This window comes from Monopterus albus, unplaced genomic scaffold (genome assembly GCF_001952655.1).
Source record: "Monopterus albus unplaced genomic scaffold, M_albus_1.0 scaffold192.1, whole genome shotgun sequence".
In the NCBI taxonomy this organism is placed as follows: Eukaryota; Metazoa; Chordata; class Actinopteri; order Synbranchiformes; family Synbranchidae; genus Monopterus; species Monopterus albus.
The window spans coordinates 867195-881438 of record NW_018128072.1 but is presented as its reverse complement, the minus strand read 5'-3'; the positions used below and the strand labels follow the sequence as shown (position 1 = coordinate 881438).

Below are 14244 nucleotides of genomic sequence, written 5' to 3'. Positions count from 1 at the left end.
ACTCCAGATTATACTGAAGGATAAAAAAGTATTTGTTTGACTAATTCTTCATTTTTACAAAGATGGTCATGTGCAAGAAAAGTAGGCTTTATGCAGAAGCAAGAACACCCTTTTATATAACATGCAGAAGCAAAGACAAACACAGAGCTTGAGAAGGAAAAACAAAAAGGCACAGAGATGAAAAAGTTTAAGAGGCACAGAATGATTATCAAATAGTTTTACAAATTAACAAGGGACACTACTTATGTACAGGAGGATATAGAAAGTAGATGGTACATCTTGCTTTCCACAGTCACAAAGTTCAAGCATGGTTTGGCAGTAGTCTAAAGGTCAGTGAACTGAAGTTTAACTGGAAGATTCTCACTGGTTATCACTTACTAACTGGGAAAGTCAAGAAGAGGAATTACTTGGAATTACTTGGCTACTTCTGAGGTGCCCTTGAGCAAGGCACTTAATGCCAACTACAGAATCAACAACAGAAGGTTGTATTTTTTACCAGGCTTTGCCTCAAAACGAATTTGCACAACTCTATAAAGCAAAAGCAAGGCAGTGGTGAAACAAACATGCTCAACAAAACCCTGCGCAAAGGTGAAAATATGATGATATCTCAATGATCTTAATACAGATCATATTATCTGATTATTATATTAACAGATTATAAACAAGCAAACAAACTAAATAAATTAAATACCACAGTTTTTCCATGTAGGTCCTTTTCATGAAAATACTTAAATACGGAGAGCGTCTGGAAATGTACCTTACATATTATAAACCATCATAGTATTTTTGTGTGAATCAAACACACATTTATAACGTGGCAAAAATGGTTAAAACATCCTACAGTGTAGTGTAATACAGCCTGCTACATCCTGATATTTGGAGCAAATGCTACTCTGAAAGTTCATATATGGAAGAGCCTTTCATAGCCCACATAACATAACATAACATAACATAACATAACATAACATAACATAACATAACATAACATAACATCAGAAGGTTTAACTTGTCAGAGATAGGTAACACATTAGGAGCTGCAATGATTAGCTAATTAATCCATTTGCTCATGATCCTATATTACTAGGTTGTGTTTTAGCGTATTTTCACCCATTATCTGTTCATACACCAGCCTCCTCTCCTGTGCAAACAGTAGGAGTTATTGTCAAATACATTAATAAACACTTCTGCTTATAACTTAATTATTATGAATTGTAAACCATGTATTACATTATTCATATACTGCTTATAAAAGCTAAATAGAGAAGTGTTGCTATAAAATAAATAGATAAATAAAGATCAGCAGATGAAAATTAGCCATTAGCTTTAAACAAGAGAGCTCAGCATCACTTTTTCAACAAAACATTTTTTCCTACCTTGTAGAAACACATGGTGTGATGCACTCTCACTTTCAGCCACCAAACATGTTGAGATGTACTTAATGTGAAACTCAGAGGACCTGCATTTCAGTGGTGTTATCCTTTGAGCAGTAAGTGCAAATGTACAGTAGTTAATACTTTCATCATGTGAGCTTTCCATATATAAATAACAGTGAAGCTTTAAAAATATTTCTAGTTAGTCTCCAAAGCATGTACTTAGATCCATGTGCAGCTCAAAACTGCATGCTCCTGATTCATTGCAACTCAGAAAGCTTCAGTTCAACCCTTCTCTGCTGCACCATCAAGGAAGAAGGATGAGTGCGTGAATAGGTAATGAATTAGACCCAAGACCGATCCGGGGTCAGTGCAGGACAGCTGCCAGTAGAGGGCATCAAACCCCCTGCATCGGTATTGGGTGATTCCTCCATCAATCCAGCATGCACTGCACCCAAATGGGGTGCTGTTGGTTGTAATGTGCCTGTTGCAGAGTCTTCACCCAAAGCAGAATGAGTCAGGCATTTTCCTTATGTTACTTGTGCCACACCTTCATCCATAATTTACACCAGCTATATAGAAGCCCTCATTTGAAGTTTCATGTACAGGTTTGTACATGTTCATGTACAAGTTTGAAATTTGCATCTTAAAGTAAAATGCAAAACACAAAAGTGATTTCTCCTCGTGATATTTCAGAACATCACCCAGAAACAACATTTACATACAGTGTTCACATTTCAGAATTATTCAACTTTTAACTAATACATTTAATTAACAATATTATGATACTACTTTGAGAGTTATGAATCTGGATTGATGATGTCAGAAATTCAAAGAAGACAAGAATATATTCGACCACATTTACCTTTTAGTAAAAAGGTACATAGTCCCTGTATAGCTATGATTTATATACAGTTGAAGTCAGAAGTTTACAGACACCTTAGCCAAATAGATTTAAACTTTTCACGGCTCCTGACATTTAATCCTATAAAGATTCTGTCTGAGGTCAGTTATGATCACTACTTTATTTTAAGAATGTGAAAAGTCAAAGTAACAGGTGAACTGAGTTGGGTCTGGAGGCCTCCTGCGCACACATGCTTTCACTTTCAGTTCTGCCCACAAATGTTCTATTGGACTGAGGTCATGGCTTTGTGACTGCGATGAAGGTGGTACCTTCAGGCGTTTGGAAATTGCTCCCAAGGATAAACCAGACTTGTGGGGGTACAGTTTGTTTCTGATGTCTTGGCTGATTTCTTTTGATTTTCCCATGAAGTCAAACAAAGAGGTACTGAGTCTGAAGGTAGGCCTTACAATACATCCACAGCTGCACCTCCTATTGACTCAAATGATGTCAATTAACCAATCAGAAGCTTCTAAAGCCATGACATCATTTTCTAGAATTTTCCAAGCTGTTTAAAAGCCCAGTCGACTGAGTGTATGTAAACTTCTGACCTCCTGGAACTGTGATATAGTGAACAATCAGGGAAATAATCTGTCTGTAAACCACTGTTGGAAAAATTACCTGTGTGTCATGCATAAAATACTTCCTGACTGAATTACCAAAATGAGAGTTTGTTAACATGACATCTGTGGAGTGGTTAAAAACAAGTTTTAATGACTTCAACCTAAGCGCATGTAAACATCTGGCTTCAACTGTATGTGTAAAATTATGTGCATCCTAAGTCTTTCTGATCAGTGTTTTCCACTCTATATTTCTAGGTGTATACAAATTTCCTATCTTTGTCTTGCACTCCCTGCCTCTGTCCCGCCCCCCTGTGTTTCTTCTGTCACTCAACCTAAACTCTTTACCCTCTTTCCATCAAGATGAAGTGAATTCCTTGATTTATCGCCCCATCTTTGTCTATTCTTGTTTCTCTTTATCCATCACCATTTCTGTAAAATCACAACAATGGTATAAAATCTTCCGTTTCAATCTCCAAAATCTCCTTTGTCCTTTGTTCATATTGTTCCAAAGCTACATCCAAGTTCAGTATTTATTCTCATCCGCATCTAAGTGTACAGTACAGTATACCTGATTATGAGGAGTTCGTGTTTCTCCTGCCTCCTTAATGCTCCCTCTTCTTAACAAGGTGAGGCGCTCATGTGCATGTGTGTGTGATAATGAGGGGGAGGTACAGGTGATGGAGGCAGGGCCATAGGAAGAACCTGGCCTTGGGGATGTGAGGAGTGCAACCTGGGCAGGGTGTGTGTAGAGGGGTAGCCAGCAGACTGCTGGGGCATTTGGTAGCTCCCTGCAGAAGAAGAGCCAGATGGTGGGCTGCCTTGCCCACTGGTCTGGAGGTTGCTTTTTGGCTGCGTTGGGGGCGTCTGGTTGAGCTGGATGGAGATGTCGCTGGAGGCTTCAGAGGTGCTGCGGCCTCTCTTTGGCGGAGGCCAGGAGGATTCTGGGTGGAGATACTGGCCGCTGTAGTCACTGCTCTCGGACAGGCGGGGGTGGTAGAGTGCAGGATGGGGGCGATACATCTCTTCCTCAGCGTAACGTTTCATAAACAGATAGACAGACATCACCCCAGCCCCCTGAGCCAGCGAGAAGAGAAAGCAGTAAAGGATGAGGAAGGATCAGATGCAACAGGGAGAGAGGGATTTAATTACATAAATAAATGCAGTTCAGACGCAAATGAAACTTCAAAGAAACTGTCACAAGCGATATCTGGGGAAATTAGATTAAAAGTGACTGATAAAGGAGAAGTGAAATGTCTTGTACAAAGCAGAAAGATGTCATGCACTGTATGTGCTTTTGACTACAAGGAATTCAAGAGGGGATGAGCTGTTTTACAGTCATATAAAAGAGATTTAAGGTAAAAGGGAGTCGACAAGATAGTGGAGGGAAAAAGATGGGGAGAAAAGAGAGGAGACAGGGAGGATGGAGGTTAGTTCGCAATGAATTGTCCACTGCAGCACATTAAGAGCAATGCTGCTGATGATGGGAAAGAGGGAGAAGGAAAGGGGGGAGGGGAAAGGGAGTAAAGGAACAGAGCATGTGTGACACTGCACCAGGAACACACACAGGCACACACAAACCCTGCAGTTCTGCATCATAACCACTGATACCTGACATTATTTCCAGATATTAATTATATAACCTGCCTGCTAAAGTAACATGCAATGAATGAATAAATATCACTTTTGGATTTTTCCCATCAGGGGTCGCCACAGCGACGATTTGCATGTTGACATTTGGCACGTGTTTTACGCCAGATGCCCTTCCTGACGCAACCCTGACTCAAGCTCGGGCTGCAGCGGTGAGGGCGCAGCACCCCAACCACTGGTCTGTCAGGGAACCCCACTAACTCAACATGTAATACTCCAGGAAAATTCTGTCACTGCCAAAGAAATGAAAATATATATCTTGCATGCAGCATATGTGTGCAAACAGTCATACAAACATGCTTTGTCTTTTTCTTTTCCATATGTTTCTCCCTAAGGCACACACAGAGCCAACGCTGACCTCTTTGAGTAAGAAGGAAGAGGCAGCAAAGGCAAAAGACCAGCCATAGTGGTAGTGGAAGAATTGCTCAGGCTCCCTGGGCCGGTTCATCACCTCATCATTTATACTGGAGATGTAGAGCACCAGGCCCACCACCAGACTGAGACCTGCACACAGGAATTTAACAATGACAGAGAATCAGAGAGAGGAAGACAGTCAGATACAAGAAAAAGGTCATTGTATAGTAATGACAGCTGCACCAGTGTAGCATGGGTTTAAGAGACAGACAAAAAGATGGAATGTGGATTAACCATGCCAACCAATTAGCTTGGAAAATGCTAACATTAATAAAGTGATGGGACCAGACAGACAGAGCAGGCATGGATGTGAATCAATCATAATGGCAGATAAGGAGATAATGACTAATGACCTCTGAACTGAAAATATTTCACTTATGTTTTGCTTCATACTGTAGAATACATCTTGCAAATACATCTTAAAAGAGGGAAAAGTGGCTAAAAGAAAATACTTCTTGCTAAAGAAATGAGCATCTATGCACATTTTCTGCAACATTCTGGAGAAAAATAACTGTGACACATTTGTAGAGGCAGTTGGATGACTGTACTCTAATGCTGGTCTAGTGTGTAATTACATTATTCATTTGTTTGAAGGATACATCATTTCCACCTGGATAATGTTCAGTGGCATTTTTAGCTGTCCTAACCCTGTGTGATTAGGTTTAGGTAAAAAACAAAAGAGCACTTTGGTTCAGGTTTAAGGAGAGAGGCGACATGCAGCATGCACTGCAAACTTCAATGTATTAATGGACTCAGTATAAACTGAAAGAATGGCCCTTTTCATTCAGAAACAACACATAAAATATGAATCCCCCATTCATCCAGGAACACCCACATGCTCTCAACACTGACTTAAAAATGTTACATTTATAAGACACAACATATGGCTAATGTCAGGGAATCAACATCAAATGAAAAGTGCATGTTGTAGGCTGCAAATGAATATTTGTAGCTTTCCCTGCAATATTCAAATGCACCACAGGGCTGTTAAGTGCTAATGTCCTTTGCGTAAACAGTTATTTTAAGAGGTTGTGTTGTCAATTTAAAGTTGAAATGCATAGAAAATGCAAAAAAAAAAAAAAAGAAAAGAAACCATGCTACTGTCATTCATGGAGGGGAAGAACACCTTTATCTAAATAAGTAACACCATAAAACTGAGAGAAATGTGATTGACATCAGATGAAGGAAAGGAGGTGTGTTGTTTGTAAGACAAAAATAAGGGACAAAGTTTAGGTAAGTAAATAAGCAAGGGGCAAGATGATGCAACATCAACCTGCAACAAAATCTGAACAGGGAGGAGAAGGTGTGGGTGAGTAGGAAAGGCAGGAGGAAGGCAGTGTTTAGAGAGGGACAGAGGTTTAGTGCAGCAGAATGTCCAACTGCTGAAAAGCAATTTGACACACTTGCCCCTTTTTATCACCCTATTATCAGAACACCTCATAAAGTAAAATACTGTGACACTTCCAACACAAGTTATAGACATTACAATAACCCTGATTACATAACACCACTTATTCTGCAAGACCCTTTATCAGCAAGTGCCTACTATGGCAAGTTGGAGCTGTCATACTGTTCCTCCGAGCTCTGCTGCTCCTCAGAGTGAACCAGCCTTCTGAGAACAGGAGCTCCAGTTTGGCTCCTGATGGTTGTTACTCCACACACTGAGCACAAGAAAAAGAAGCATTGCAGCCACCTGCTGTTCAAGGACGTTAACTACACTAATGCAGAAAATCCAGAGGCCAAACCTAGTTAAGATTTTTAAGGAATATTGCATGCTTTTCTGGATTTTTCATATGCGTAGTTCCAAAGTCATGTTTTTGCCATTATATTTTATAAGGAAACTCAAGGGAAACCTGGTCCTGACTGTGAAATCATTTTTAATTTCAAAGTAGAAAAATGTCACGCTGTGTGAGACCTGAAAACTAATCCCATCACCCTTCCTGATGACAGCCTACACACCTACATCACAGAATAAAAGGGAGGGAGGGGGTGTGGGTGAGTAGGAAAGGAACAAATAAAGCCATGAAGGAGAGAATGCATATGTAATGCAGAACAAACCAGGCAGCAATAATCAAGCACAGAGTGAGGGAATGGTGACAGCAGGACATGAGTAATGAGCCCCACCTGAGAGGATGAAGAAGATTCCCGACACAAAGGCCAGGATGGTGCGCTGAGGCCGGATGTGTCCGATGTTACTGATAACAAAGGCAGTGAAGACAAAGAGCAGCGACACCATCGGGAAGGGTGTGGCTGTACGCACCATCTCTGTAGGAGGACAGGTCACAGTATTAAACAAAGCTGACCTGTCCTGATGTCTCTGGACATTATTAACTGTAAAATCCCTGTGTAAAGTTTGCACAGCTATGTGGTGATGTCTGGCTGCTACTTCTGCCTCTAAAGTGAAACAGTGGTGTGTGTTTTACAGATATGAACAAATCTGAACCATTTTTATTTAGAGTAAAAATGTGTAACTGGTTACCAACAGTTTGTTACTAAAAAAGTACAAAATGAAAAATGATTTCTTCTCAAATGATGTTCAAATGTCAATACCCATAATCAACCACTGGGGGACTCTGCAGTTACAACTGCAGACTCTCACACAGTCGATGAGGTTAATATCATTGCTCTGTTTTATGTTTTATAATGTGTCCTTACTGAGGATGTTTGCAGTGTTTTCAGTGGTGATCTCTATATCGGGTTCAGTGAAGTACTCCGATGCAACACATCTCCCATTTTCTGACCCTGTGAGAAAATGAGAAGACAAGAAAAAAAAAGAAAACGTTGGGGCTTGCATTCAGGGTTAAAGTCAATTATGCATTAAGAAACAAAAGCAAAACAAAACAAAAAAATTGTGTTCTGTGACAGCCATTATTCCAGAGGCCAGAAGCTCACTATCTCTCTTTTGACCACTTCTGCTCTTTCACTCTGCTACTTTATTCTACCTCTTTCTCAGTATGTTGTGCTATGATGATGTGGACGTATGCCAACATATTTGGATGTGTGTTAGTGTCTCAATATGTGCACATCTTTATTTTTGAATGTCAAGATTTAAACATGTTGTCACATCTTCCTACCAGCCACAAAGCAAACTCTCCAGAGGCCTGAATGCAGCTCCATCTTCACCTCCATGCTTTGGTTCTGCTGCAGGATGATGCCCTCCACCATGATCAGCCAGTAGTCTGTGGACACAGCCACCCCCACCAGCAGCAGCCCACAGGCTCCAAACACAGTGGACAGGATGGTCAATGCACGACTGCTACACGAACTCATCTGGACGGCAGACAGAAGGAAGGAAGGAAGGAGTGGTGTTAGAGTAGAACAGGAAATACATGTCGAAACCGCAGAAACAAACATTCAGGTACATTTGGAAGAGGCCATGAGCAAGGTCATTAAAAACACTGAGACAGACATGTTGTGTGCACATACAAACTGTTACTGTCCTGTCTCAAATTGTTATTGCTAAAGATGAGTTAGTGACACATCTAATGGCATCCGATTTTATTAAAGGTCAAAGAGGAGCTAAAGCACCAGATGACAACTTCATAGTAAACCACTGAATTTAGGCAAATGCTAAAGGATAGATGGTAGCATCCTGCACAGATCAGAAAGGGGAGGAGAGGTCCTCTGTGACTCACGCATGGTCTTTCTGTGACTTAGTTCTGGTTAACTGGAGAGACTTCGCTGAAAACCCTTTGCGTGAGTGGTTGTACAGCCACTAGCCTAGGCTTAATTCAGACCGATGTTCACTATCAACAGTTTGACAAGTAAAGGATAATATATGATGGAGTGTGATACAGTGATTTGACAAGTAAAGGATAATATATGATGAAGTACGATACAGTGCATTATGCGGTACACTGGAAGTACCATTACTGTAAAGCAGCTGATATCATTTCACCTTATATTGCCCACAGTGAAAAGGCAGTTACAGTTTTAGTTCACTTATTTTCAGACAGTTGTATCTGAGTATGATGGACTCTTTTTTTGTGCAGCCTGCTAAGAGGTACACAACACATTTCCATATATTGTATAAAACCTACTGCAGTTGTAACACTGTTTTACAAAATGAATTTTGCTAAGTTTCCAATGTGTACACACCTGATGGTCATTTAATTAGGCACTGTAGGAACACCTTTTATTCTTTCAATTCTCATAATGACTTGATAGCATTTCCCACTGGCTGCAGATTTTTTTTTAATGTTGCTCACATGCTTTGACTTTCACACTGCATCTCACAGACTATGCAGGTCATTATGGTACAATGACGCTGCTTGAAATGAAATGTGACACAGGTGTAGCTAAACCCAGGTGTAGCTATGAAGCAATGTACCTGCTTAGCAGCAAAGTCTAGATACAAAGTAACATTTCCACTATCCTCACAAATACTGTGCTATCTACTACTTGAACTGTGCACACAACGTAGTAAGTTTGACTTTTGCTGTCATCAAAAACTGATTTTTGTTGTAGAAGGAAATGTTTTTCACTTTTCACTTTTTTTGGCGATCATATAAAAACTCAGGCTTCATAGTTGCTGACAGAAGTAAAATCAGGCATGTACCATCTGCTGCTGTAACACAGCTGCTTCAAAGTTTGAAAAGATGTGTGTTTGAGCTTTCCTTGGGCATATCATTGTTGTGCTGAGCTGTTATTTGTCTACCCGTGGCTTGCCAGTTTGACTGTCAGTCTCCACAGTACTACAGCAGACCAATTCCTTTTTGTGTTGCTCCATTCTCTATAAATCCTGACGTGTTAGGGGCACAAAAATCACAGGTCAAATTTTCCGTGTTGGAGAGTTCCTAGTTACACATAACTAATTACTGTAACTAAATTACCAAATAAATATAATTGTAATCAGTTGCAGTTACTGAGAAAAGTATGTAACTAAACTACAGTTTTATAAATGTTGATTACAAACAGGTTTCATCTGAATATGTTCTTTTAGGTAAATAATGTAGATATTACTCATTCTCTTTCTTCAAATCTATTCGCTGTGCAGGAATTCCTTCTTTTGGCATATTTCTGGAAAATGTGAGTTGGAAAAACAAATTTAAGTGTAACACCATCATGGACAGGACGGCTAACATGGAGCTGTCTCTACATCTAGACAGGCTCCATTTACAGTATATGGCAGCAATGCATTCAATTTTGAAACTTGCTTTTGATTGGATTTCCTGTTTGACTTTGCACCACCTGTCATCTGTCAATCAAATCATCATATATTGCTCTAAGCAAACTGAGTCTGCCACGCCTGGCTGCGACGAGCAGTAATCACCAAGGTGGGTGGTCATGTTGTCGGACAAGGATGCTTTTCAGTGCTGGAAATGTAACTGTATTTTTCTTCTGAAATCAGAAAAGGGTTTTGCTTGGTGCCTGTTCAGTAGGCTACATATTTCAACAGTAACTGAACTTATGATGACGAACCTTTAAAGTTAAAGGCTAAAGTAAATTAAAGTTTGACAGTAATACGTTTTGAGTACTGCTGTGAGGTTTACACTGCCTGGTTTAAATTCAGCTTTACTACCCAGTTGAAAAGTAATCAAATGTAATAAGTTACAATACTTTGATGAAGTAATTAAAATTGATACATTACTTATTACATAATCTGTAAGCTATTACATTTCTTACATTTCAAAGGTAACCTTTCCAACACTGTAAACATTCAAAGCCACATAATTAACATATTTTTTTATCAGTCTAACACTCAAACAAACAAAATACGTGTAACCTATCTGTGACCTATCACTGCCTTGTGAAGTCAGCTATTGGTGTAAAAATGTATAGAACTATAATTACAATGACTAATTCATGAAACACCATTTATCAGACACTTAAGAAGACTTTGACAACAGAAAATGTTTTTGAAGAGTTTTTGAAGAGCAGAGTTACAACAGAAACACTATCTCATCTGGATAGCCATTATGCAAGACGTGACCATGGTAGGAGTAACTTCAATTTCTCTGCACCTGCAGGAATGAGCAGAACTTCTTTACAGTGAGGCACAAGCATGATGTGTAAGAGCAGGCTGGCTGGTGGTAAGGAAAGAAACCACCAGAGAAATGGCCAGATTGGACACGTTAAGGCTGAAAGAAGCTACTGAAGTACATAGTGAACAGCTAAAAGGACTGATAGATGTGAAAAGTACAACTAACTACTAAAAAAATCGGGCTGGACAAACAGCTGTAAAACAACAAAAGCAGTCACGGCAGTCAAAAGACAAAGTTACAGAACTTTATCATCACAACAGTGTCATTGAAAACTGAGAGACAAGAGCATAACTGTAGTGTTTTATCGGTTTCTTCTTTATTCAGAGATTTCAAACCACCCAGTAAGCCCAGAAGTGGGAGAAGATATAAAGATGACCAGGGAGCAGAGACAAGTGGGACTCAGGGAGGAACAGTCACACCTTCCAGCAGCTGGAGGATGTGCCAAAGTGGTCATGAATAAGTGCAAAGCAGTGGGAATTGCAACGTTGCAGAAATGAGTGGATGTGCCTGCATGGCTCTGCCTGATTTGTTCAGCACCACAGACAGTTCCTCCATCTCTCTCTTAGACTGCCAGTCTATCAGAAAACACAGTCCAATCTGAATCTGTTTATAATGGATTTGGACAAAATGAAGGAAACAAATGAACCTTTTCTCTACCCATGTATTGCGCTCTTATCATCCCAAAAAATCCACTAAAGAGCTGAAAAAGCCATTGTAAACGTGAGACTGAGATTGAGTGAAAAAGAAATTCAGCTTCCCTGCTAGAGTTGTGATAACGATCTCATTTTAGAGCTGTGAGACAGCCCCTCAGCTCCCTCACCCAGAAAGTAATGAGCCAGTTCAATTGGTTAGATAGGAGTCACGGGGGGACAAAAGGTTTAATTCTCTCTAATCTGTCACAATCTATAGAGTGACATCACCTCTAGCATCTCAGGAAAAAGAGACACCAATAGAAAGAGGGTGTGATGGATAGAAGGGGAGGATATGTAGATGTGCTGCTGAAAATATCCAAGCAAAGAAAGCAGCAAAAAGAGGACAGACCTGAGCCTGAAACTACAGTTTGTAGAGAGGCTTTGAAGCAGGAACAACAGGAGGATATGGAGCAGCTACTGTATACCATAGGTTCACAGAGAAAGACCTGGCCCCACCAAAAATGGGAAGGAGTACGCACAATTAGGATGCGACTACACCTATGCTAAACTAACCAACCGACTGTATTCCCTTAAAATCTGCCTGAGAAGGCCGATGAAATCAGTCCTTAGAGAATAACTGACTTCATAACGACTAAACGAAGGGATCGTGACTCAATGGGTGGGTTTACTCATGGTTTCTCAAAGCATTTCAGCTGCGCAACCACACACAAAACTGGCACCTGGATAGTTAAACATTCGCTGTTTATTTTCTATTAACTACGTGTATATTAAACGTGATCATTACCCGAATAGAGGACTGAATGAGGCAGTGATGTGCGCATAATGATGCCACCCCCCCAGCCTGTCACACACACTCACACGCGGAGTTTGGAGATGATAAACACAAAACAGAGAACACGTGAGCGACTCACACAAAATATGGAATGAAATGATAAGACAAAGAGCAGCTTAACGACTTTTTGGTTAACATTTAAATGAGATTTTCTGTGCGCTCTCATGTAGATAAGCGTCTGTCATTACGCCAACGCGACATACTCTTTTCAGTGCTGTCATCACACTCGTACATTAACATGACTTAAGTCAGTCTGAAAAAGGCACCGTCATCACAATCGCTGCTAAAAAACACACAAGTGTAGTTATTCAAAACGAAAATACTTACCTTGCCAACAAGAGTCGTGCGCACACGTCAGTAGCCAAGACACCTCACACCAGGGAGGCTTGTTGGATTTTGGTATTTGGTCTCTTTCTGCCTCTGTCGCTTTCCCTCCTCTCTCTCTTTCTCTCTCTCACCCTTCCTTTTATGAGTTTTTTCCCTTAAGCCCCCCTACCCATCCTCTCAATCCTTCACTCTCTCTTTCACTCAATCCGAACAAGGCTCTGCGGTGGATCGATTCAGCAAGCTACAAAAGAGACACAGGCTGCAGCGTGAGCTAGAGAAGTGTTGGGGGAGAGACAGAGAGAGAGAGGAGGGGGGTCATGTTAAACTACTACAGCTCATCAAACTGTATATCCTTTTGAAATGATATTTGTTCTATATTTCTTTTTTATTATAGTCTGAAATTAGTTAATGTAATTTATCATATAGTGTATCAAACATATTTTCTTTCTTCACCTATTTTATTGGTTTACATTACATTTACATTCATCATTTTTATTTCTTCAGTACATTGGTCTTAAAAGTTTGACCTTTTACAGTCTTATTACAGTCTTTTATCATCTTGTCAGTCATCATCAAATTACACAAAACATATTTATATTCTTTACATTTTTGATTTACTTCACTTGCAGTGAAATTTATGCAGTGTACTTTGGCAGCACAGTACCTAATTATGATATATGACCATAATGTAAAATTCAGTTTGAATAAAGTCCAAAGATGCCAAAAAAAAAAGAGAAAGAGATGAGACAATGAATTGGAGTTGAACAAGGGTACAAACTTAAGTCCAAATTACAGAAAACTACCATATAAATTTACAAGCAAAAGTAGAAAACACAGTAGACCACCTCTCCACTGGGATTTATGCCCATAGTATGAGTACAGTTAGAAAGCTCTCTCTCCCTCTCCTCCTCTTCCTCTTCCCCCTCCTATGGTCCATGTCCCTTGCTCTATTTTTAGCTGGCTGGTGGAAGAATCCTATATTTTTAGAAACAATATCAATAGTGCAGCACACACTGACCTCAGGGCATGAGAGAGAGGAGGGGGCGAGAATGACATGTTAAGATGAGGTAAAAACAGAAGAGGGATAGAGAAAAAGGAGGCAGCAGTGGAGAAGAGGGATGATATCGTGTCACAGTGACACATGACTGATGGACTGCACGAACAACTCGCAACGAGTGCAGAAGGTTCAGTTACACAAAGGCAGATACTCTCAGGGTTGACGCAAAAGTTGAGGGGAGGAATTTTTGAGTCAAGGAGTCACAAGTGAACACATAGTATGGTCTACCTCATGCTAAAACTATCTTGCCAGAAAAGTGTTGTTGCATGTTAAATTACTAAAGAGCCTCATCTGCCACTTAAAAAAGACATCTAGATTATTTTTTTCATGACAGAAATCAATATGAAACTCATTAAAATATAAAGGCCACACATCTTCACATTAGTTTCTGATATATAGCAACACAAAGAACACGTCTCCTCCCCAAAAGCAGGATATTTCACAGTACAGTTTTATATTAATTTTAATTTCTCAAATTATAAGATGCACACTACTG

At 39.9% G+C, this 14244-nt stretch overlaps 1 protein-coding gene across 1 annotated transcript; it reads right to left on the bottom strand.

Moving 5' to 3' along the window:
- Positions 1-2794: 2794 nt before the first annotated feature.
- On the bottom strand, positions 2795-14243 carry cacng7b (calcium channel, voltage-dependent, gamma subunit 7b). The gene is made up of 6 exons (XM_020617556.1): positions 12692-14243; positions 7970-8165; positions 7551-7637; positions 7020-7160; positions 4840-4985; positions 2795-3908 (listed from the first exon to the last, which is right to left on the bottom strand). Exons 2-6 carry the CDS (start codon positions 8163-8165, stop codon positions 3453-3455), a joined length of 1026 nt encoding a protein of 341 aa, XP_020473212.1. The 5' UTR covers positions 12692-14243; the 3' UTR covers positions 2795-3452.
- Position 14244: the final 1 nt, after the last annotated feature.